The 26,477-nt window shown below is 42.2% G+C and overlaps 1 protein-coding gene across 2 annotated transcripts in view; it reads right to left on the bottom strand.

Moving 5' to 3' along the window:
- Nucleotides 1-223: 223 nt before the first annotated feature.
- Mon2 (MON2 regulator of endosome-to-Golgi trafficking) overlaps nucleotides 224-26,477 on the bottom strand; it is a 70,503-nt gene continuing 44,249 nt past the window's right edge. Inside the window, exons 22-35 of one of the 2 annotated variants that reach the window (XM_006973332.4) lie at nucleotides 25,559-25,734; nucleotides 23,754-23,916; nucleotides 22,165-22,458; nucleotides 20,595-20,793; nucleotides 17,854-18,473; nucleotides 15,368-15,511; nucleotides 14,756-14,773; nucleotides 14,343-14,471; nucleotides 13,093-13,283; nucleotides 11,841-11,901; nucleotides 10,632-10,755; nucleotides 7,511-7,718; nucleotides 4,514-4,596; nucleotides 224-982 (exon numbers count right to left, since the gene is read on the bottom strand). In XM_006973332.4, coding sequence (XP_006973394.2) covers nucleotides 819-982; nucleotides 4,514-4,596; nucleotides 7,511-7,718; nucleotides 10,632-10,755; nucleotides 11,841-11,901; nucleotides 13,093-13,283; nucleotides 14,343-14,471; nucleotides 14,756-14,773; nucleotides 15,368-15,511; nucleotides 17,854-18,473; nucleotides 20,595-20,793; nucleotides 22,165-22,458; nucleotides 23,754-23,916; nucleotides 25,559-25,734 — 2,574 coding nt within the window. In that variant the 3' untranslated portion in view covers nucleotides 224-818. The remainder of the gene's footprint in view (nucleotides 983-4,513; nucleotides 4,597-7,510; nucleotides 7,719-10,631; nucleotides 10,756-11,840; nucleotides 11,902-13,092; nucleotides 13,284-14,342; nucleotides 14,472-14,755; nucleotides 14,774-15,367; nucleotides 15,512-17,853; nucleotides 18,474-20,594; nucleotides 20,794-22,164; nucleotides 22,459-23,753; nucleotides 23,917-25,558; nucleotides 25,735-26,477) is intronic. The other variant, XM_006973333.4, reaches the window with a different exon arrangement.

Below are 26,477 nucleotides of genomic sequence, written 5' to 3'. Positions count from 1 at the left end.
AGGTATGATTGGGTCATCGTGCTACAATGTATCTCAGTGTATTACGTTACAACCTGTGTTTCCAAGGTGCAAAGTCAGCAGATCATAACTTCTGCTTGTTCACATGATCCTCAGGTCAGAGGTGTACAGGTCACTAACAATGCACGGAAAAAGCATGAAGCTAACTGTGTGATTACACCATAAGCTTATCTGCCCCCAGAAGAAGGCAAATCAGAAGTAAAAATGTAAGCAAATAATTTTGTATTAATAATAAATACGGCTTCAAGCATTAAACATCAATATTTTTAAATTTTAAATAAATGCAACTATTTTATACAGAACTGTACCATTTATTATACACACAGTATATCAGTTCCCTTTGTTCACAAAGGCTGGTTGTAGATAATATGGAATGTTACAGTACCACCTTGCATAAAACTTTAGTACAATTCTGTACTTGAAAAAGGGTGCAAAACACCAGCCTCAAAAATCTGAATGGAAATATCTTTTCTTCCTTTTTAAAAAGCACATCATTGACACACACACCACACACTGTACATAAGCTCACTTTTAAATCACCGACTGAAGATATGGTAGCAGGTATGACGGAGAATTCACTATCCCCCCATCAGCATCACTCATTACAAGGCTGCGATTCCTCCAGGAGCCTTTGTTCACACGGATGCTTTCTATGAATTACTGACCCAGATAGTTACTTCAGTTCAAAGAAGACAAACAGCAGCTGCCAGGAATTACTTCAGGAAGAAACGTCCTTCTTTTGACGCCTCAGGAGCCAACATTCCTCAGGATATCGTCTTCCTTCACAAGGCTGCAGCTGGTCAAGATTCTCCATTCTGAACTTTGGATGCTGGTGGCTGCATGAAATCCTTAAAGGGAACTAGTGCCTCTTTAAGAGCAGAACAGACTTCGGAGGACGAACACGTGATACATTCTACCAGAGTTGGGTATAAGGCAATGACTTGTGCCCAGGTATTTCCATCAACTGTAATATAAAAAGTATAAAAATCTCTAAGCAGAATAGATATAAACAGTAGTCACTCAATTTACATAAACACAGATTTAAAAATTGTAACAAATGATTCTGTAAGCATCTTTTCATTTTTACATTTTGTAAGATTTCCTGATATATAATAAAGTATGAAAAAGAAGGGTTAATACAGTATTATGTACTTAGAAATTAGGTAAGAAAGTAGTTAAGGGGCTGGAGAGATGTCTCAGTGGTTAAGAGCACTGGCTGCTCTTGCAGAGGACCTGGGTTTGGTTCTCAGCACCCACGTGGCTGGTAATAGCCATTTCTAACTTCAGCTCCAGGGGAATCCAATGCCCTCTTCTGGCCTCCTCAGGTACCACACACAAAAGTGGTGCACACATACACATGCAGACAAAACAGTCATACACATAGACCAAAGTAAGTAAAATCTTCAAAAAGGAAGAGAAAGAAACAATCAGTGAGTATAGACTCACCAATACCAACAAATTAAAAAGAAAAACATCTTAAATGATGTTTCAATTTGTGAAAACTTGGAAGTTAACAAGGTAACGAAATAATCCAAATCATTATTTTCTATATAGCTGCCAGAAAATATAGTGTGCATGTCAAGAACAATTAGAAAACATTTTTATTCAGTTGCCTACTAAGATATCTTCCCAGGAGTCTCTCAGTAATGCCCTTGATACTGATTATAATTTCGATCACTGCACAGACCTGGTCTTCTCACAGTGCTTGCTACCCTCTAATGTACATCACCAGGTTTCCTCACCATGTCTACCAAATGGGAGCTTTTCATCAGGCGGGCCAGAGTGACTCATCTTATCCAATAATCTGCTTATACTGAAGATCACATATGACATTTATGCTTTCTGCTGTTTGCTGGATTTTTTCCAAGTACTTGTACATGCAGGCAAGCACTGTACCACTAATCTTTTCCACCTTTTAGTCTGAGACAGTGTCTCCCCAAGTTACCCAGACTAACCCCCCATCTTACTCTCTGGTAAGGGCTTTGCAGGGTGCTCAGTCTCCACATTAAACCCCCTGACAGATGCCACGTTATCGCACGGGGCAAGTCTCCAGTCTGGGGCAAGGAGCACACAATAAAGAATGCTTTGGAATGTACAAAACACCCCCTTTTAGGGGCCTGGTTCTTAAGACAGGGTTGCTCTGTGTAGTCCTGCCTGTCCTGGATCTCGCTCCGTAGACCAGGCTGGCCTCGAACTCACAGAGATCCGCCTGCCTCTGCCTCCTGAGTGCTGGGATAAAAAGCACATGTCACCACACCTGGCTGAAAGCACTTTTTATTATTATTCTGTTTTATTAGCTGGTGACAAGTTTTTCCCTGAAATAAGGTAGTGCTTGGTATTGTGGTCAAGTCAGTATCTCAGTTCTCCTGATGTGAAATAAGGAAATGAGTTTAACATAGTCTCTCTCAACTTCCAAAATAAGTTCCTGGTTAAACAAGCTTGGTAGACATCACATATATCTCTCCTCTTAAAGACCAATAATTCATATGAATTCACTAAAGGCTTAGAGTAAAAGGGCATACTCAAATTTATCTAATCCAGGGTTTCCAAAGTGAGATGCTATGGGACTTTTTCCATCTAGCATGTTTTCACACTACTCACTATTCACCTTCCACACTGAGTGTGACCCCCAGGACCCACCAGGTGGAAGAAGTGAACCAACTCCCTGCAGTTTTCATGACCTGCACATGTGGGTGTGGCAGTGCGCACCTCTCCTCTACACACACAGTAAATAAAATGGAATATAATAAAAGAAGAATCCACACCAGAGTCCTTTTTGCTTTTGCTTGGGGTGGGGATTGGCTTAAAAGGAGTCAGAAAAGGAACTGAAGACAAACGGGAGCCAAGCACCGCTGCTCCAGCTGCCCTCCGTGGCACTTCCTACCGCCCACCGAGCAGCAAACCAATCCAGACTAGCTACACTGTCGATCAACAGCCCAATTAGGACACCATTCTTGGCTTACTAGAGGAGAGACTTCAAGCGGACACCTGACATAACTCTTGTGGGAGTCTCCGCAGGTTCTCATGGTCTGTTCTAAAGCCTGCTGTAACCTCTGAGAACTCTAACAGGAAGCCAGGTGGACAGCACAGATCTGTAACCCAGGGCTTGGGAGGTAAAGGAGAAGAGACTAGTAATTCAAGGTTGTCCTTGGCTGCATATGTAGTAGTTCAAGGCCAGCCTGAGTTATGAGATTCTGTTTCAAAAATGCCAAACTATAAAAAGAATATTAAAGAGATTTATGCATTGATACGGAAGAATATACATGTTTGTTAAATGAAAAAAATAAGAAAAAAGTGGTTATAAACAGGGAACATTGTTATTTGTTTGTATAGAAAACTGGGGGTTACTGGAGTATGTCTTCTGTATTTATATGATAAACTTCTAGAGAGAAGCACAAATTATTAATAGTCAAGTAGTAATAAAAACACACACACATATATCTCAGCACTCATTCAGCGTGTGCATCACGACAGGCACTTGGAGGTCCTAGGGCAGCCTGTAGGAGTCAGTTTTCTCCTCCTATCGTGTGGTTTCTGTTACTGAACTCAAGTTCTCAGGCCTGGTGGCAAATGCTCTTACCCAGAGAGCACCTTATAAGAGCACTCTTATAAAAGGAAAAATCAAAGTTTTTATATTTTTAATTTATGTGTTTTAATAGTGCCTACTCAAAAATTTACCATCAAGTAAAATAATAAAAACAAAATCCCTTCCAACAAAAATGAGTCTCCAAATGCAACAAAACTACAGGAAGACAATAATAAAAAGTTTAAACAGACATGGAGCCTGTTGGCCCTACACCTGACGGCCAATCTCCTGCATCAGGCTTGGACAGCTATGTGCAATCCAACATAATTCTGCTAGGAAGGCTGGCATTTTTAATTTTTTTCTTCTTTCTTAATAAAGCTTATTATACTTTTCAGTTATATCATTATAACTTATGGTTACATCAAATTAAAAAATTCACTTCATAAGTTCATAATTCCAACTTTAAACTGTTTTAAAGGTGTATGTGTGTGCAGGTGTACATGTATGGAGAGGCCAGACAGCAGCTCGGATGTTGTTCTTCAGGCGCTGTTCACATACAAATCAAACCATCTGTAACTTGTTTGTTTGTTTATCACTGTGTGTCTGGTACACGTGTGTAAGACACGCGTGTGTAAGACACGCGTGTGTAAGGATGCACGGGAGTCAGAGGACAACTCTGTGCACTCAGTTCTCTTCTCTTGGTATCCGGGTTCCGGAGCCAAACTCAGGTTGTCAGGCTAAGGCCAGCTTGCTGGCCCACCACGTGTTTTACAAATAGGACATCTAACATAAAGAGCAAACACTGAAAAGTCCTTTTACGGAACTGACACTGGGAGGAGGGAACTGAGTTTTGTCGTCACAGTGGCAGTGGCGTTCTGAAGTTCAGCCTCGTAGCGGTCACACAAAGCACACTAACAGGAAGGCTGTCTGTGCAGTGCCTCGTAGGATAACCAAGTTTGAAGCACTTACCGTTCTCAGGCTGAGTTTTCTTAAGCGAATCGATGAGAGTACTGACTGCTTTTAAAACAAATATGATTTCTGTTACTTGTTGCCTAAAATAGATAAGAAATTATTTCCTTTAGGATTTTAAAGATACACTGTGTATTTTTCCCCCAGAATGTTTGTACAAATAGATATATTTTGGAAAAATATTGAATACAATAAAATAAAAGAATGTTAAATTCTTATAAAAGGAAAAATCATCAAACACATATTAATAACTATACAAGTAAATACCTGTTGGGGAATACTATTTTAAGGTGTGTTACTTTTGTTTATGTTGCATCTGTTTAACTCTGTTAAGCTGTGTTACTGTGCCTTTCTAAAACACCAGGAGAAAGGCTAGGCGGGGCTGACAGGCAGAGAGAAGAAATAGAAAGAGAAATCTAGGAGGAAAAGAAGACGGAAGAAGAGAGCAAGGAGGACTTCAGGGGCCGGTCACCCAGCTACACAGCAAGCCACAGAGAAAGATGAAACAAACAAACAAATAAATACAGGAATAGAGAAAGATAAAAGCCCCGAGGCCAAAGATAGACAGGATAATTTAAAGTTAAGAAAAGCTGGCTAGCAACAAGCCAAACTGAAACTAGGCATTTATAATTAAGAGTAAGTCTCTATGTGTGATTTATCTGGGAGCAGGATGGCGGGCCCCCCAAAAAGCAAAAACAAACAATCACAAATACCTGTGTTCCAGATACGAATCTAATGTGTAGCTACTCTTACCAGAATTATCAATGAAAGGGGAGGGTGTGAGTCAACTCTTGAGAAGTCTGCATTTACAAGACAGACCCTGCAACTATTTACAACTACAATTCTTTATAACACATGCGTTCAAAACTCCTCCACAACATGACTTTTGTTTGTTTTCTAACAATATTAACAGAAATTTGCCAAAGGCTACATGAAAAAGATACTTTTAATACCTGATACATATTTTATAATGCTGCTAAAATTGCAATGATACTGAAGTGTTTTTCATTTATTTATTGATATTTTCATATGACTATCATAAAATGTGCCTGAAATTAATTCTGAGATTGCTTAAGTGGCAACATTTAACATAAAGAATAAGCACATAATAAGGACAGACGGGCCCAAAAGAACACCCTGGCTCTTTCCTCTGCCCCAACAGGAATGGCTGTTTTGATCTACGGTCCCTTCTACCACTGGTCAGATCTGTAATCCCACCGTGAGCCAGGCCTTCCCAGTACTGTACAGGGCCCTACTTCAAGTCTTTCTTTCTTTTTCTTTTTTTTAATTTGAGACAGGATCTCACACATTCCCCAGGCTGATGTCAAACCTGTAACTGAGGATGACCTTGAACTTCTGATCCTCCTGCTTCAATTTCTTGACTGCTGAGATTAGAGACCTCACTATTAGGCCCTGTTTATGTAGTTTTGGGCACTGAACACAGGTCAAGTACTCAACCAATGACTGAACTACATCCCTAGACATCAAATTTTCTTTGCAAGCAATCTGATGTTGAAATGTTGCATATACAAAACACACAATACTGCAGCACAGAATGAAACAACTTCATCAGAAGACATAAACAGAGCTCGAGTTAGATAAAGCGGGAAGTGGGAGAGACAGCTCACAGCTGCCTATAGGTCTAGCTTCAGGAGACTAACACCTCTGTTAGTGTACTAATGCCTGCATACCAACACGTAACTAATAATAGCAAAAATAAACTTTAAAAGAAATACTAAATGAGATAGTTAAATATTCAACACAGAAAATGAGGGAAAGGTATTTTCTGAATAATATTATGATCTAATCTAATATTCACTCAAAGCAGCTTTGTCTCTTTCATGCACATATCAGGAAATCAACATTAAATAACCAATTTTTAATTGTCTCCATAATCAAATTACTAGCACGCTGTCAATGGGATGTTTTTGTGCATACATTTGAAGGTAGAGACCTATAATTTATGATCCAGAAATTTAAATTTCAAGATTGTAGATGGTTAATAAGTATTGGTCATTTTAAAAAAATGTGATTTTGTGACTTTCATTCATCAAATTAGAAAACTATAAAATAAACACTAAATGAGTAAAGAATTTTAAGATGCTGGAGACTGAGGAAAAGGCCTTCATACACTTCTGGGGAAATCTAAACTGGTATGAACCTGTAGTAGGCAATTTGGTAAATAACATTTGCACACTTAAAAAGAAAACCTGTATCCTTTGTCAGGTCAGGTTCAACTTCAGAAACTGATAAGAAGACAAGAGTGCATGGACTTGGACTTGTGGACGAAGCCAGCCTCTGCACCCATACCCAATCACAGAGCGGTCTGCTGACTCTCCTAACTTGGGTCTCTCTATCTGCTTTATTTCCGATTTGCTGTGACTTAAACTTGTGTTCACATTGAAAAGAATTACGATTACATCCTTTGCTGAATTCTCTCTATTGCTCCAGTGTCATTTAGCCCTGAAGACCCTGCCATGAACACAAACCGAGGATCCAAGAAGGGGTCAGCTTAGAGCAAGGGCTTTTGTTAGGCAGACTGAAAGACGTGGAGATTTAGGAGAGGACCAGGGAATAGATAGGAAGAAGTAACAATCAAAGATAACCCTGGGAAGTGATTTTAATCTCTTATTTTCTCTTTAGAGAAAAAGATTGTATTTTCATGAAAATCCACAAGTCCTTATGCAAAAACCTCGGGCAGAGAATCTATTTTCTGGTTTAATTTTTTTTTCAGGTTCTAAACATAATTTAATACATGTATCACATATTTCTTAATCTCCAAGAGAGGCCTGAAATAGCATAATTATTTTTTAAAAACCCATATGTATATGCAACAAAGCCTATGAACACTTGGACTGTAGAGGGTGAACTCTGTTCTCAACCCCCTCAGGCTCATCGAGCTCACTTAGGGAATCTCACTTAGGAATCTCTTGGTGTTCGAGCGTCTCTGTGACTCATCACGATCTCACTGTGTCTCCTTCTTCACTAAGCACGCACCTGGGGAGAGGGCACTTTCCACTGAGCCTCTCGTCCTCTATGTAGCGATGCAGGACGTCCTGCGACCTCTGCAGCAGCACTGAGAGCGCCATCCGTGAGATGTAGCCTTCCTGGGGTGTCGTGACTTTGTTACTGAAGGAGAACTGCAGCAGCGTCTCAAAACACATTTTAGAAAACTCTTCTCTCAAGCGAATGTCAATCTCCGCTTCTGTAAAATTTACAACATTTGATTGTTAGTAAAATGTTAAAGTGCATGCTAAGAATGAGTCTAGCAAGCGAGGAATAAAAAACATACCCTTAGTTGGACGAAAAGCACTGATTAAACAACCTAGTTAATAATATTTAGTAAAAAAAAAAAACAATTTTCCTTCTTGGAATGTGAAAAATAAGGTTGTCCATAATCAGCATTTTCTCTCTTGATTTTACTGTAGTGTGTGTGTGTGTGTGTGTGTGTGTGTGTGTGTGTGTGTTTACACACGCCACAGTGTGCATGTAGAAATCAGACTACGACGTGTACGAGTCAGGCTCTCTCCTTTCACCATGCGGTTCTGGTGAGGACCTCGGGTCATCAGGCTGGGTGGCAAGCACCTGTTGGCTCCAACCGTTTCCTCATCTTTTTCCCTTTGAAAGTACTATAAGTGAGTCTCAACGGCAAGGAATGTCGCGTGATTGGCAGAATGCTTGGCTAGCATGATAAGGCCCTGAGTTTGGTTTCCAGCTTCAATCCCCAGTATCACATAAAGTGGACATGGTGGCATATGTCTGTAACTCCAGCAGGAGAAAGAAGTTCGAGGTGATTCTAGGTTAAATAGGAAGTTTGAAGCTATGTATTTTTTGAGGCTAGCCTGGGGTACCTGGAAACCCACCTTTAAACAACAGTAACAAAACCTCACCAAACTTCTCAAGAGTTTACAATAAATCAAAAGTCATAATTAATTATCTTTTCTGTCTTTCTTATCTTTTCTCCTTGCCTAGCAACAAACTCTTCTGGAACATGAGCCCGTTCTTCTCTAATCTTGCTGTCCAGCCATAACCTGGGAGCAGCCGTTGGCTGACACCGTCCTCCCTCAGACCACACTTCCAGAACACAAGCCTTCCATTTTCCTGGTTCCCTCTCGTTCTCATGGAGACATTCTGCAGTGGCTTCCTAAGAAAGGGTGATGGAAGGAACATTGCTGTAGATCTTTTGAAGATGCCATCACTTTACCGTGGTACTCGGGTGTGCTCCCAGCACCTCCCTCCCTCCCTCCCTCCGCTCTGAGCAGCAGTGGGAGACGGGAACTCTCCTACCCCACCCTGTCTGAGGCGAAAACCCTGGGAACATGACATCCCTTCTGTTCAAGTGTGAGAATTACTCCTCTGTACTCAGGCTTGCCCAGCATGCCTAGGCATGCGCCTCCATGGGGAGAACTCCATTTTTAGCTGCCATGACAAGTCTTTGGGAAGCATGCAGTTCCTATGGAGAACTTCTAGATTTTGTCTCTGACATTTTTTTTAACATCTTTTTATTGTAAGTATGTTGACATCTTCTGATATGACTTACTAAGGGCCTTTTATCTTTCACTGGTTTGGTACTGAGTTCTCATTTCTAGTGTGAAGATAATGTCTTCAGAAATCTCCTTGTCCACATTTCTCCTCTGACCCTTCCTGGAAGATGCAGTATCAGATGTCAGACACCTGAGTGACATGTGAGCCCTTGGTCCCCAGCTGGAAGCACTATCGGCTGGACGCAGCGTGTCACTGGGGTGGACACTGAGGTTTCCAAGGCCCGTGCCACCCCGTGTGCACTGGATCTCCCCCACCCCTGTCTGGCTCCTGCTCTCACTCTCAGTGCTGTGCCAGGGGTTCCAGATGTGGGCTCGCAGCTCGTTCTAGCCGCCATGCCGCCACGGCCACACTTCCCCGCCACGACAGTGACAGACTCTTCTCTCTCTTGACTCTTACACAAATAAACTCAGTTTCTTTTATTTACTCGCTGGTTTTGGCCTTTCCTTCCAGAGTCTGTGAACTCTGGCTATGGTGCTAAAGAGCCGAGAACCAAGTCATCACAGGAACGTGTCTGGCATGGACCGTCTCTCCGTGTGTGTTTATAGAAAGCTCCAGGTAGAGCTGAGGGACGTGTGCTTCATGCAGAAAGAGTCCCTAGAAGGGTGTGCAGGTGCCCTTCGGTGTTGGCGCGCCAACAGAAACAGCACTGGGACTGCCAGAAACAAGTCTAGGACTAGAGCACACCCAACAACTCAGTGCTTATTAGCTAGAGTATTTACACCTCATTTTTAATTTTCCTTTATTAAAACACCTAGCATTTTAAATATAAGTATGATGTAAAAATTAAGTCCACATAATTCTTTTTCTCTGAAATTCCCATGCTCATTAACTTACAGGCTAATTTTTTTGAAATTGATGAGTAAGCGGGACAACATCCAGTGTCTTGTAAGCAGTAGGAGAGCCATCTAGAGGCCAAACTGTGCAAATGTTCTCTAAGGTATCAGAGTATTCCTGGGTGTAGTCAATGCTGGGGTTAAGGATATATACTGCAGAAATGTGTAATTTCTGAATAATCTCACAGAAAAAAAAATCACATTATGATGTCACAATTACATCTGAGATTTGAACACATATTTTAATAGAGAGAAATAATAACAAAACAATTGAGGTAGCACTCAAATTAAGATCTGATGCCACAGCGAAAGGAGCGCGTTCTCTCTTGGTCTCCAGTTCTCAATGAGAACCCGTCTCCTCCTTCAGCACTGAGCACCTGTGTCACAAACACCGTGGGGCGCAGCACCTTCCCAGCACAGCACCTTCCCGGCACAGCGTCTGCACACAGCAGGCGCTCACACTCCTCCCTGCACACAGCAGGCGCCTGCCCCTTACCACGTGGTAAGGCGTTTCCCCTAAGTGACAATGCCACAGAAGGAGTGACCTCTGTCAGCCCGGGACTCTGTTAGATCCCAGAAGTAGCTCGGGACTCATGTCATCAGAGTGACGGTCCCTCATAAAGGCACACCACACCCCTCAGAGTGACCTCCCACTCACTCTCCGGTTTATATTTAAACAGCTTCTTCAAAAGCACTTCATGCGTCTTACCACCGTGAAGCCTTTGAAGGCGCACACACACCTGTAAACGAGGACGACTGGGAGTGGATGGAGCCCCTGTTGAGCATGGTCATCATCTGGCCCACAAACGCTTTAGGAATAAGATTGGCGTAGGGGAGTATCTCTGCACTGATAAGCTGAACGACCTGAAACAACAGGGGGGTCAGACATATTCTTTTCATCAAAAGAGACCGACTAAGTATAACTTCTAGAGTAAAAGTTCAATTTTATTTCTTAAGAAATTAAAGAACCTTCCCTGATTACTATACTACATGAACGTCTGACTGTTACTGGACAACCTGACCACTGACGCTAAGGTTACTGTACTACATGAACGTCTGACTGTTACTGTACAACCTGACCACTGACGCTAAGGTTACTGTACTACATGAACGTCTGACTGTTACTGTACAACCTGACCACTGACGCTAAGGTTACTGTACTACATGAACGTCTGACTGTTACTGGACAACCTGACCACTGATGCTAAGGTTACTGTACTACATGAACGTCTGACTGTTACTGGACAACCTGACCACTGATGCTAAGGTTACTATACTACATGAATGTCTGACTGTTACTGGACAACCTGACCACTGATGCTAAAGTTACTACACTACAATTTTATAACATATTGATCTTCATTCCAACTGTAAATATACAGAAAAACTGAAACTCACCCATGATAAAATAAAATCTCCAAAATTAAAATTAAACTTACTTTTTATAATCAGAAATAAAAAACTATGAGAAACTAAAGTTACACTCATTTTTGTCAAACACCTTATCCTGACATAAAGTTTATTTTATCCCTGAAAGGAAAAGAAAAGCTCATCCAAGTTTTAAAATAGTAACGGCAACACTTGAAAGATATATGGAGAAGCCTGCACTCTCAAGTCTACACCTGAAAATCATGGATTTGATTTACTTAAAAGCTAAGCTATCTCACTTAAAGACAATAGAGCCCAACTCCATCACCAACCCAATCTTCAAAGCTAAAAACTTCACGGGGCAGGATGGCTCAGTGGGTCCAGAACTAAGTCAAAGCGGAAGACTCCACCAAGTTGTCCTCTGAACTACATCCAGGCGCACACAGGGCGACAGAGAGAGGCATGCATACATCACACACGTGCCCTTCCCCTACTAAAATGAAAAAAATTTAAAGTCTTCAAATTCCATTTACAATCCTCAAATATAGTAAAAACCAGGAAATTTTTCTAAGGTTGCTTACTTCAACATCAATACTTTCATTTCTTTGAAATTCTTGAATGGAAAGATTATCTGGAGGTATGCTAAAAAAGAAAAAAAAAAAGATTTGGTTTTTAAAGGTAAAACATTTCCTAAACAAACAAACAGAAAAGAGATAAACAGTACTCAAAGGATAAAACATTAGCTCTTCCTCCTTAGGCTGAGACAACATGGTACACTTAAAAAAATACACTTTTAAATTCAAGTAGTTAGTGTAAATGATTTGTTAAAACACTCGTACCAATCTTCAACTGAACATCAGTAAAACTAAACTTCTCTTGATATGATGTATAAAAAAAAAAGGTTTATAGATAATACCATCCACAACTAAACTCAACATTGAGAGTACACCTGAATTTCTTTTTTTCAAGACAGGGTTTCTCTGTGTAGTTTTGGAGCCTTTCCTGGAACTCACTCTGTAGCTCAGGCTGGCCTCGAACTCACAGAGATCCACCTGGGTCTGCCTCCCAAGTGCTGGGATCAAGGGTGTGCACTACCATCCGGCACACCTGAATTTCTTTATGCTGATCATGACATAAAAGACCCTCAATCAAGCCCATTAATTTGTAAAACACGCATTAAATCCTTTACAGTAAATGTAAGAAGAGAACATCCATAGAGAAAAAGCCTAATTTAGATTTTCTGAAACTAACTTATTACAGCAGGAACAGAGAAATCAATAGTTCTGAAAGAATCAAGGTGGACGGACTCTAGACTTTCTGCTTCATGAAGAGCAAGATGGTCACAAATTGAAACCACTGAGAACAGAACAACTGTTACAACAGCAGCTGGACTCAGCCGGTGTCTGCAGAGCTTCGTCTGCATTCCTCCCGTGGGTCCTCACTGCAACCCCAGTCAACAGAGGGGAACAGCGAGGCCGCAGTGCCTAAGAACACGTCTGCCATCACACCTCAGGTAAGGCAAGGCCCCCTTTGAACTGCTTTACCCTACTTTCTTTTGTATTGCATGCTTAAACAGCACCAACGCCGTCAGGTTTAGAGGGATGTGCACCGTCTGACACTACAGCTCAATGGTGAGCAGGCCGTCCAGGGACACAGCTAAGCACCAAGGCCTCTGCATCAGGCCCTGGTCTTCCAGCACAGTGACGGTCAACCCCTTCCTCCTCTGGCTGTCAGTCACTAGCCACACCAGTGCCGACCAGCGTGTGCAGTCTGCCGTCCACCCAGGTCTCAACAGCTCTCTAACGGCCCTTCACTTCCCATCAACGGGCTGACCTTTTGGTGAAGAGGAAGTCCTCGAGCGTGCTGGCTAGCTCTGGCCACATGCTGTCAAACTTCCCAGAAGCAGCGTGCTGTCGAGCGACGGGCAGCCCAATGGAGAGGACTTTGAGGAGAGACGCGACCGCCAGCTTCCATGTGCTTTCCGAAGGGCAGGAGTACTTCAAACTGAGAGGAACCCTGAGAGTCTGAAGAGGAAGACAGTTAAGATGGGTTAAAACACACACAGCTGCACTCAGAACAAAACACCAACAAGACTGAGAAAACAGCATCGCAGTTAGCGCCACTGAAAAGACTAAGAAAGACGGATTCACAGGCACAGTCCCCAAAGCCTGCTTCCTAGAAAGACACACTTCACTTTGTTTGGAACAGGGCTTTTGTATGCTAGAATGCCCAGTACCACCGAGCTAATACCAGCTCTGAAGGCTACACGGTTTTTATTGGACACACAGTCTCCCTGACGTAGCGCAGGTTGGATCCAGCCTGTCTGTCTGTCTCCGGTCTCAGCCTCCTGAGTGCTGGTTACCAATGTGCCGCGACCATGCCGCCCGCATTCACGCCATCCCCAGCTAGCCTTCCCTGCTTCTCCCAGCAGGACGGAATTTTGTTCAAAAGAGGTCAGTACTGCAAACATTTCCCCAGGGCTTAGGGGAGAGCTAGCAAGCCAAATACCACTACTTTCATGTTTCATACCTAAAATTCCTTGAGTTTTATATTCTACTCAATATTTTAATGTACTTTTTCTAATAGTGCAATAAATTAACCATGTAACATTATAAAACTTAAAAGTTTAGGTTTAGATTTGTCCTTCAAATAGAAGAAGAAACATAATGAACAGAGTTTAAACTTAAACAAAACCAACATGGCTTTTAAGAGTGAGTCTGCATCACCAGTTAAGCTGATGCTCTGAGTGCATCCCTGGCTATTAAGCATCCTCAAGAGGTGAGGATTCTTTAAGACATATAATGAATCCACTGAAGAAAGACCTTACTAGGCTGGAGATATAGTTAGCAGAACAGCATCTGCCTGGCATTTGAGAGGCTATGGGATTAATCTCTAGGTCTGTGACACCCCACCCCAAAGTATCTCATAGATTAAAAAAAAGGGGGGTTGCTAAATACAATGCATGCATTTGAAGTCACTATAAGTAACAACGTTTTTCATTTATTCCAATATATCACCTAAAAAGAAACTTCAATGATTTTATAATATCAAATAAAATTCGAGGGATAAAGAAGATGCACTACCTTAATAATACTCTGGAGGACTTTCTCGCTCACCACTGCTTTATGACAGGCTGTTTTTTGGTACAAATCCACAACTACTTCCAAAGATCTTTCAGCAAATGGTACATAATTCAAGGCGACCCATTCAGCCTAGAAAGTAATATTTTCACATGGAGTTAAAGGTAATGGGACTGGAGGAAATGATATTGTTTTTGAAAAGAAAGCTCCTTTTCCTTACAAGTTCAGGCCTTGGTTCTAGATCAGATCATATTACATGCAAAGGTTTCAAAAACATATGTACTTCATAAAAATCATTTTCAGCCAGGCAGAAGTTACAACTACTGGGGATGCAGAGAGAGCATTCTGTCAGGACTGGGAAGATGGGCTTTACTTGTTGCCAGGAGGTTAGGACAGTTTTAGGAAATTTAACTCACCGGTGCAAATAGTTGGATCTATTGTGATTCCATTGTGATGCAAGACAAATAGAATGAGAAAAATTAATACATATTAAAACTACTTTCGGACTATATATAATTATAATTTTTATGTTGAGTGAAGAAAATCAGCATGTACATGCATTCAAAAATTTACTTTTGTTCTAAGTCAAAACGAAGATATAATTTGCCAACTAAGGCTATGAAAATTTATATAAAAATCCAACTAAATTTCACACCAGCAATGGACAACTTATTGAGTACACACAGATTTCTTCATCTTGCATATCTATTTGATATCTATTTGAAGGTGAGGTTAGCCTCAGAGATTTGCAGGCCATTTTATAGAGGAATGAGGGAGCCAAGAAAAAGGTACAGTGGAACTTTCATTTCTGAAGAAACAAGGGATGTGGCAGGGCAAACTTTGAGGAGGGCCATCCGGGAGAGGAGAGACATGAACAAGAAGAAAAGGATCTCAGTACCATTTCTACGCTGTAACAGACACAAGATAAGAATGAAAACTCCCGTTTCTTAGGTACCCAAAGTTTGCCTTCATTGGATCTCACTTATAAGCCAGGACTTATCACAGGATAAACACAATTTGTAAACTACCTGATTGTATTTTGCATTTGCAATGTGCTTTGTCTCCAGCTGTCCGTACTGTGGAGGTTTACAGGAAAACTCTACAAAGGCCAGCAACTGGTCAAATATAGCTGGGTACATTATCTGCATGTTCTCTGGTCCGACACAGATGGCCTACAAAGCAATCAGTGAACATTAGGATGCAGAGTGTGAGCTCTAGAAAGTTCTTCCCTGTGCGGTCATTTGCTCACCCAAACAGTCCTGAGAACCGTACCGTCTCGTGTAGTACGCATCTTTTCACACTTGGAATTCAAGGTATTTAAACAATGTAAGTAAAAGCCAACCTGAAAGTGTTCAGTCGGGTTAAACACGATTTTAATGAAGTGTGACTCATTCTTTAACACAGAAGGGGGAGGGAAAGGGCTAGCATATTAGACAAGTGCCAGGGGATGCTGAGGTGCAGTGTCTGAGATCTGCCACAGTGCAGCCAGGAGGCCAGCATTAGGTCAGGACTAAGCTGACTTCACTCTGTGCTATCTGTTCATGGACACAACAGCTGATCGCTGCCTATGCCTGTCTATATGTTCACAGCCGTTATATTTGAGAAACAAATCAACCTTAAAAAAAAATCAAGCAAAATTATTTTAGTGATTAAAAACAAGTTTTTGAGTTTTGGAATGGTGTTATATTTCATTTTCAGAGCCAGAGATCAGAACAAATTCCTCGTAGCCATAATGAATAACTATTTGTTCTTTTTCTGCTAAAGTGGAGTTATTAAAAAGTAAAATCTCAAGTTTCACCTTGAAAAATAAAGAGTGTATGTGTTGTTCTTTATTACCCTATACGTGTGTGTGTGTGTGTGTGTGTGTGACAAACCTGAATATGTAGTTATGAATTCAAGAACCTGGGAGTTCTCCAAATGAGTACTTTTTTTTTGGTAGAAAACCTTTTTTGTTCACTTTAGGGAAATGTATAAACAATGTATTTGTGTTATTTAATCAGAGGGGAAAAGTTGGATGAATTATATTTTTTCCTCAATGAAAACTTTTACAACTTATTTTGATTTCAGTCGTGGAAATTCATGCCCCTCAACCAATCTTTGAATGTCAGATTATCTTAAATTTTGAGTTTGTTCACAGTTTATTTCTTGTACAATACAACGATATCTTTACACAGATAAAGAACTGTTGCTTGGCCTGACTGTCTCCAGAGGCGGTTTATGGACACCATGGTCATTAGAAACATCACTGGCCACCAGTAGAAAGCCACCGGTTACCTAGACAACAGGGATGTCAGCGCACGGATGAGCTTGGACAGCAGAACCTGGCTCCCTCTCGTCTCCGACACTGTTCCTGAACCGGCCTTTTCTGTTAGTGTTTGTTTCTTGACATAGTTTCACACTGTAGCTAAGGCTGGGCTTAAACTTCATGTGAGCCTCCCTGCCTCAGACTTCCAAGTGCTAGGGTCACAGGAATTATTAGACCCAATTTTGTTCAGCTTTTCTTTTTCTTTTAACACATTTTTTTTTTTTTTTGGTTTGTTTTGGTTTTTTCGAGATAGGGTTTCTCTGTGTAGCTTTGGAGCCTGTCCTGGAACTCCCTCTGTACATCAGGCTGGTCTTGAACTCACAGAGATCTGCCTGCCTCTGCTTCCAGAGTGCTGGGATGAAAGGCATGTGCCACTACCCGACTAACACATTTACAAGTGTGTACATACACTCGTCCCATGGCATGTATGTGGGAGGTGGAACCAGGGACCACAGGCAGGCTTGGAAGTAAGCTCCTCTACCCGCTCAACCACCCTGTTAGCCTTTGTTTAAGATTTTGGTAGTTATGAAGTGTAGAATCAACTTCCTCGATAATCTAAAACCTCTTTCATTTTGATATCATCTTTCTTCCCAATCTGAATTTATTTAAATATTTTTAGATCTGTTTAAATCTGTAATTTGTTGTTGTAGAAAACAAAATACACAGCTAAAAATATACATTTTAAAGTTGCAATAAGAAAAATACTTTTACATGCTTACCCTTGTGTCTTAGTATAGGCTACCAATAATTTCAGAATTAACTTTATACTGCATTCTTTTTTTTTTTTTTCTTTTAAATGAGCATTGATTGGTATTTTGCCGGCATGAATGTCTGTGTGAAGGTGTTGGGTCCTCAGAACTGGAGTTATAGACAATTGTAGCCTGCCATGTGGGTGCTGGGAGTTGAACCTGGGTCCCCTGGAAGATTCCCAATCCCAGTCAATGTTCTTAACCCCTGCGCCGTCTCTCCAGTCCCAGAATTAACTTTAAGTCAACTGAAATTAGAGGATACAAGGACCTTCTTAACGACTGAAAACAGACCTGAATTACTTATTTTGAAAATATCAGGAAGAGTAAGTTTTTAAAATCCTGACAATCTTAAATGTATCCCAAAGTATACATACACAGCAATCTCAACAAATCCGAATTTATCTTATGAAGCTTACTGGAAAATAAAAAAATCCAGAAACCCGTATTCACTATCGTTTACCTTTTGGAGAACATCTAAAGCCGTAAGCACAGCTTCCTGTAAACTTGTTAGCACTGCTTCGGTGTAAGACGGAAGGATGAAGGGGGACGCATCTGAACTGATGGGGACCGAAACAGCGCTGTGCAATATGACTCCCAGCTTCTGCAAGTCGTCCATGTTGAAGCCAGCTTTTATGTGCTGGTAGAGAGCTGGGAAGATCTGAATTAAAGCTGTGAGGAAAGGCTGGCTGGGAATAAAGGTCAGCTTATCAAAAGTAACAGGGGGCTTTGTGCTTTCAGAACCAATTCTATACCAGGCATTCCAGGCAGCCCACCAGAGGTTCAAATCTTCCAGCTCATCAGTCACTACGGGTGGCTCAGAACTGTATCTCCCAAGTTTGTCTCCGATGGAATCTGTTCTGACAAACGGCCTGTTCAGGCCTGGGCCTGCAATGCTTCCTATAAGGACAGGCACATTAACTACAGGTGGTGTCTCAGGCTTCTCAGAGTCTCTGACAGGGGACACAATCTGTAAGATTTCCTGGAAGCTCTTCAGAGCAGCCAGGGACACTTCATTGTTTTTGCTGAGTGCGGCTGACTGAATGTGGTCAAGAAGAACATCCCAAGCTCTTGAAAAGTCTCCTGTGTCAAGAAAAGGGGGAAAAACCAATTACCACAAAAATGACCATATATACTCTTAGACACTTTGGAGCATGTTTGCTTTATTTTCTGTTTAAACTGACATCAAACTCAAAAGAATGTAATTAGGTTCTGAGGTATTAAAACCATGAATTAGGGCCGGGCAAGATGGCTCAGAGGAAAGGCACCTGCCATACAAGCCTCAGAGTTCCATCCCCAGAACCACAATAGCCTGACAGGTAGCCTGTCTCTATAACCCAAAGCCTGCTGGGTAGCCTGTCTCTGTAACCCAAAGCCTGCTGGGTAGCCTGCTACTGTGATGCAGACACTCACTAAAGACATCAGGTGGAGACAGGCCAGTTACCCTGAGTGCACTGAGTGGCAGAAACGAGAGACCCTGTGTCAAACAGACACCAGGAGAAAATCAGCTCCCCAGAGCTCTCCTCTGACTTCCACATGCTGAGCAGAACACACACACACACACACACACACACACACACACACACACACACGTCCTCCATGCACAAGCAACACAAACGCAAACTAAAAAGACAACAGCACAGCCAGCTGGGTGGTGGTGGCAAATGCTGTCAGTCCCAGCACAGAGAGGCCGGTCTCTGAGTTCAAGGCCAGCCTGGTCTACAGAGAGAGTTCCAGGACAGCCAGAGCTACACAAAGACCCTGTCTCAAAACCACCAAGGGGACCGGGAAATGGCTCACTGGGTGACGCGCTTGCCATGCAAGTGTGAGGACCTGAGTTTAATCTCTAGTGTCCATGTTGGGAAACAAAGCAAACAAAACCAAAGAGGTGCGGTGGCGTGGGCTTTATAGTCTCAGAGTGTGTGCTGGGTGAGCATGAAGACGGGAGTTCAAATCCCACCACTGTATGAAAACCAGCTGTGGCTGCGTAGGAGCCTGCGACCTCAGCACTGTGGGCAGAGACAGAGAGCGACAGCGGACACACAGTGTTGTCTGCTGACCCTCCGGTACCCCAGTGCACGCACTCACACACACAGGTGTGCAGACCTCTGCCACACCACCAACGGTCCAACAGTACCACCGTCTCCACCACTGCCACCAACACCCAAGCATTACGACCCACCCTTGGGTTCTGGGCCTCAAAGCCACCGCCGATCCTAACGGGACAGCCTTTATTTGGGGCACTGCCGTGGACACTCTAGGAATGCATGCCATCACCCCTCGCCCCATGCTCCAGGTGACAGCAGCTCTCGTCCCTCCACAGCACAATAACTACCAATGTTTCCTACAAAATCAGCCATAAATTTGGTCGTGCTTTGAATCACCAATTTGCATCAATAGCTTCCACACCAGTCCGCCATGACATTTGCCATTTAACTAACTCTCTCTCTCTCTCTCTCTCTCTCTCTCTCTCTCTCTCTCTCTCTCTCTCTCTGCCTCTCTCTCTCTCTCTGCCTCTCTCTTCTCTCCAACCAGAGTGATCTTTTTGAACCAAAAGTATGATCAAGTCACTTTAGAGTTTAAGCTTCTCATCATTTCCTGGTTTTTATCTGCTGCTAGGATGAGGTCTACGTGCTGAACACATTTCACACGGTCGGACCTCTTGCTACGCGAACACCTCCTTGAGAATCACATTTCTCTCACTCCCGTGTCAGACCTTCAAGCATGCAGTCGTCACTGTTCCTCCGCTGCAGTCTTTCATCTTTGTGTCTGTGAGGCCATGCTCACTTCATCTTACCCGGCCTGATGAACTCCTTCGTACACTGCATATCTCAGGTAAACACTGGGTTCTCAGGGAGCCACTAGAGGCTCCACCCATCCACTCTCAATGGAAACCTACAAGGCCCCAGCTCCCTTTGTGGCATTTACCACTGCAGCCATGCTGCGTTTATGGGCATAATTATGGTCTTCTCTCAAGTTCAACACTGGACGTGTCCTGCTCATCACTACACCCTGGCAGGCTGGTCCATAGGATGCAGGCAGTATTTTTCCTCAATGAAATGAATGTGACTCCACCACACTAGTTAAGACTGATTATTCTTGGGAAGTAGTACTATATATCAAGCCCCAAAAAATCTCCAATGAGTGTTCCAAATTTCTTTTAACATAACTAACTTGTAACAGAAAAAGAAAACACTTAGGCACCTAGTGGCTGCAGTAAGTATCGTCTGGTATTGAAGATTCTTGCCACGCCAGCCAACGTTAACACCCACGTCTCAGCCCACTGTTTCTCTGCTGTGTCTCTTGAGTGATGAATTAAAATATTTCCACCTCCGGACTCAATCTTCTCTTTGTCTGCAGTTGTAGAAGATTCTCGAACTCGGTCCAGTAGATGAAAGAGTACCTAGATATTTATTTTAAAGGTCATAAAAAGGTCATTGACAGCATAGCTTAAGTAATGGCAAAAAACCCTAGAAGTTATAAAAATAGGTAACAATTTCATTAAATCTACATAAATTAGAGGAAACTGACTAAAATAGGCAACCAAGTATTTTAAACTTATCCCGAAGGTCATAGACTATGAAAAAGGAAACCTAACGGGACAGAACATCAGCTAAGACTTGTTATCTGTGGAACATCTATGGGATAATAAATACTAGAGACAAGGACGCAAAAAGTATTATTATGGAGATGCCCAGACTGAGCTGAGAACTAAATGACTCAATAAAGTATTGGAAAAGCAGTCAGCACTTGGCGAATGTCACACTTAAAGGACAATCAGAACAAATGGGATTGGGGGAAGGGGTCCGAACAAAGAAGCAGAGGAGGCGTGCTTTATCAAACAGAAAACTACCAAGAAGATGAATTAATAATGCTAGACACAATGTCCTGGGTTCCATTCCCAGCAGAGCAACAAGAAAGGAAAGAAGGAAGGAAGGACAGGAGAGGAACGAGAAGGAGGAGGAAGACAACCAAGGTTGCTACATGCTGCTTTTAGGAATCGGGGGACTGATTTATCAGGAAGAACAGAGTGGAAGAGGGAACAGAGATAGAAACCCCAAGTCTCTGTGGGTGCCCATGTTCCTGTGTGCACGTGTGCGTACATGCACACACACACACACTCACACACACACACACACACACACACACACACACACACACACGCACAAGCGGGCGCGCGCACACAGAGAGACAGACACACCACGAATACACATACACATACACAGACACATACACAGAGACACACACATACCCACACAGACACTCACATACACACATACCCACACACAGACACTCACATATACACACACACACAGAGACACACACACCATGAATATACATACACAGACACACATATATACACAGAAATACAAATGCACTCACACTCTCACACACACACACACACACACACACACACACACGCACAAGCAGGCGTGCGCACAGAGACACAGACACACCACGAATACACATACACAGACACATACACAGAGACACACACATACCCACACACAGACACTCACATACACACACACACACATACACACACACAGAGACACACACACCATGAATACACATACACAGACACACACACACCCACACATACACACAGAGATACGCATGCACTCACACTCACACGTGTGCACACACACACACAGTAAAAATAACGACAAATGCAAGGGAATGATTCTGTAAAAAGCCGACTCATGTACTTGGAGGATGTGCACTGTAAAAGCACGTGTCAGCTAAAAGCCCCAGCCCGGCCCACCTCCCATACCTTCCAGATAACCGTGTGCCAGGTTGAGTGCTGCAGCAAGGTCCCGTGCGCACCAATGGTAGAAAACAGAGTCTGGCCTGCACTCTTCCGCACAGCGGGGCGCGGGTCCACACAAAGCTCCCCCAGTTTCGCATAAAGACACAGCCACAGGCAGTCAAACGGGGGTGCAGGGTGGAACGGCCGATTTAGAGACACTCCTTTCTCCTCCGCCTGCTTCTGCTGGGCTGCCTCTTCTTTATTTAACTCTTTTTCAATAGTTTCCCCTCTTTGGAAAAAATAATCTGAAATATTCCACTAAAAAGAAAAGTATAAAAATATGACTTTAATCACAAATTTTGTTTAAACTTCAGAATAGGCTTAATAAAAGTATTTCTCTTATTAGTGTCTCTAATTTCAAGAAAATGTGGCTAATTATTCTGTCTTACTATTAACTTTTATTAATGTCCTGTACTTTTTATTATGAAATTTTTCTATTATATATAGAATAATGAATTTCAATGTGTTGATATACATAGTACCTAATCATTATAATTGTTAACTATAAAACAATACATTAAAAAAAAACAAAAAAAAATACATTAGCAACACAACAAAATTCCTTAGTATCCCTTAATAATTTATAATTTCATACAAAAAGAACTAGTTAACATACACCAAAGACTTCCTTCTCAACGATAGTAAAGTATGTGAATTAATGACGGTGGCCAATGATGGAAACACAGTAACGGAGGGTGTCTGGGGTAACTGAGCCCTCCACTAACCAGCTGCTCTTTGGCAACAGGTTTGTAGGTAACAGATTACACTGTCTTCCATGCTCACGTTTTGTTTTGGTTTTTAATAGAAAAACACTAACTTACTTTGTGTGAGACATTTAAAGTCCAATTTTATGGAACTTCTGAGTTATAATAGCATTTAGGAGATTTTAAACAATTACCTTCAAGTAGTACTTAACTAACTTATGAGAGAAATTTAAGTTCAGCTTTATAAACTTTCTGAATTTTAACAACAAGTAAGAGAGTCCAATTTCCTTAGATAAACTACAAATATTGGGGGCAGTTCTCTTCATATTTACTTCATGTATAATACTTACAATGCCCTAACATACCACCTCTATCTATACTCACGATATGTAAAATAGACTCACACGTCAATAATTTAATAGCCAATACACACATGCCTGTCCTCAGAGCCCTCACTATAATATGCTGTCTCCTGTGTCTAACAGTGTTGTTGGCACACTACAAGTCTCTGTAAACTATAAACAAAGCTCTGCTACTAGTCTATCAAAGTGTTATTAAAGTTATTTAAGATCCCTACATCTGCACACTAACGCCAAATCACGAGCCTCCTTTATACACCTATGCCGACTATCTCACTAAGTCCTCTCTCACGAATTTTAAAGCTCGGTACAGCAAACCTGCGAAGGCCCTGCTACTGATGGTTTGTTTCCGAGATTATTTAATCCCCATGGAGGATGTTTGGTACTTAAAAGTCAGTAAAGAAAGTCCAGACCACACTTCTAAGCATTCACTGCTTACTGCATAACTGTCATTTAAAAACGGGATCATAAGAAAAGCAATGATACTTACCAATAAGCCTATTGAAGTTAAGCTAATATTAAGTTCTTGGTTATGAAGTCCAAAGCTACCTGCAACATCTACAACTATCTGTAGGCAGGAACAAGGCATTGTTGGTAGGAAATCTGTCACAACCAACTGAAGACACTGGAAGGCAGTTCTTATTAGTGATTCTCTGAAAACACAGAAGAAACAGATAATGCACATTTAAAAGAAAGGTGTGAAAAAACACACCTACAATCATCTCAACCAAGCAAACTTTGACTTTTGAATTTGAACAAGGAAGTCCTTCCTGGTTGCCATTCAAGGAAGGCATCCCAGTGTGCAGAATTCCTCCAGTTCCTACTTAGATCCTGCCTTGACTTCCTGACCGACGATGACTGGGATGTGTTAAGCCCAAGAATCCCTTTACTCCTCAAGTGACCCTTGGTTATGGTGTTTATCCCAGCAATAGAAAAGAAACTAGAACAAATGGCAAATAATATCAAGGAAAAACAACAACTACTAACTATCAAGCTTTCGATATGCTATGGAGTTTCTAAGTACTGAACGCATATTAATTCATTTCGTCCTTACAGGATACATCCTGCTTTGTAAACTGCATTGAGTTGAGAAGATCAACTCAACTTCATGTAAATTGGTCCTTTTTACTTTAATCATTCCAATATGTTATACTTTTAAAGAAATTTACTATTACAAATGCTTAAATATTAATTTCCTCTACTAGTCTCATTAATTTTCTCAATAGTTTTAACATAAAACTCAACAACAGCCAGGCATGGTGGCACACTCCTTTAATCCCAGCATGGGGGAGGCAGAGGCAGGTGGATCTCTGTGAGTTCAGGGCCAGGCTGGTCTACAGAGTGAGTTCTAGGACAGCCATGGGTATACAGAGAAACTCTGTCTCAAACCAAACCAAACCTCAACTATGCTTGTCACTAAGAGAAGGCTATGTGTGTGATATTGTAGAATCTCAGACAAGCACATCCAGTACTTGCTAATCCGCTCCACTGGTATTCTAGCCTAAATTAAGCAAAACCCTAAATCCCATTCAAACATTCCCCCGGGATTCCCTATTTATTTAATGGCATCCCATTCACAAGTTCCCCTCAGTCAGAGACCTGAGGATTGCTCTAGACTGCCATTTCTCCCTTGCCCCCAGAGTCCACTGTGATCCTCCAATGTCTCCTACTTCTAAGAGAGCACCTGTCACTACCTCCACACTTCCTGCTCTCCCCTGGCTCTTCCAGTCACAGTGGCACATCTGTCAACTGCATAACTGATTAAATTATGTCACTCCCCGAAAATGCCTCCCAAATACACTCAAGGTAAATGCAAACAGCATTTTAAGGCACACAAAGTCATTTCTAAGATTTGTAGCTCTGGCTCCACCCCTTACCACTAGAGCTTTCTTTTGTGGTAAAGCGCTTTCTCACTTGTGGTCTACTTGTATTCCAGGTAGTGGCTGTTTATCGTGTACTCAGAACGGCCGAGAAGCTCAGTATTTGGGATATACTAAACACAGAATACATGTTTAAGAAACAAATGAATAAAGTCATTTTAAAGCAATTTTTTAAGACTTCTTAATATATGTGGTCCTTTAGATCTGTTATAAAATGTTAGGTTGGCTTGTTTATCTTATAATAAGATCTTATATAAATGTCCTAAAACAGCATATCTCCTACCCTTTTAAAACCAAAATAGTACTTGAGAGTTCCCAGCGCTAACTGGGGGTCATTTATGGTAAATCCTGGACATGAGCGGGATGGACCCGGCCTGACTCTCTTACGTGTTGGGCATCCATCTCCAACACTCACCCTTGATCGTTTCTGATTGCTCCCATGACTCCAAGAACTAAAGGCCATCCAGGCCCGAGACTGTCCCCCTGACTCTGCAGAATCTGCAGCACACATTCTAATTGCTTGAGTCGAATATCCGGATGGTTAATACTGGACATCTCCTTTAGCGGGTTCAACAAAAGCAGCTGCAGTCTCTAGAAGGGACAAGAAGGGAATTAGGAGAGGACAGGAGGAGCAAAGACGGTTTTCTCACAGCCGCCCCGCCTCGCCTTCGTCCTTTGGCAATGCCGTCTCTCTGCCGCCTAAGTTGGTCTAGAACTCTTGGGTCAGGTGACCTTGCACCTCAGCGTCCTCAGCGCTGGGACTACAGAGTGCACCACCTCTCTCTCCTGTTCCCTCTGAGGGTCGATTCAGCTCCACTCACAGGACTGTAGCAAACACGAAGGTCCCACTAACAGAACACAGGCTGTGATTTCTCTAGCAGTAATCTTTGGAGGTTTGTCACTTAGCTCTGTTTTCTTTTTTTGTTTTTCAAGACAGGGTTTCTCTGTGTAGTTTTGGAGCCTGTCCTGGATCTTGTTCTGTAGACCAGGCTGGCCTCGAACTCACAGAGATCTGCCTGGCTCTGCCTCTCAAGTGCTGGGATGCACACCACACCACACCCTGCTTCACTACCGCTGCTTCTGCCCCTGCTCTGTCCCTGTGTGAGGGACGGCAGCGGCGGGGACAGGGCCGAGGAAGCCCCGAAGAGAAACTTTAGCCCTTCTCCAAGAGGGCTATCTGCAGACTGGAGAAGAGCTCCAGGAAATTTCACTTCAGTCAGCATCATGGAAATGTTTTCATGAAGACCACCCTAAAACTGTTAGCATTAAAAAGCAGTCCACAGCCCACAAGTCAAACAGAATACCGTCTCAGAATTCTGTTTTAGATATTGGCT

Source organism: Peromyscus maniculatus, chromosome 18 (genome assembly GCF_049852395.1).
Source record: "Peromyscus maniculatus bairdii isolate BWxNUB_F1_BW_parent chromosome 18, HU_Pman_BW_mat_3.1, whole genome shotgun sequence".
Classification (NCBI taxonomy): domain Eukaryota; kingdom Metazoa; phylum Chordata; class Mammalia; order Rodentia; family Cricetidae; genus Peromyscus; species Peromyscus maniculatus.
The sequence above is the reverse complement of the archived record's forward strand: the minus strand, read 5'-3'. Positions and strand labels throughout refer to the sequence as shown.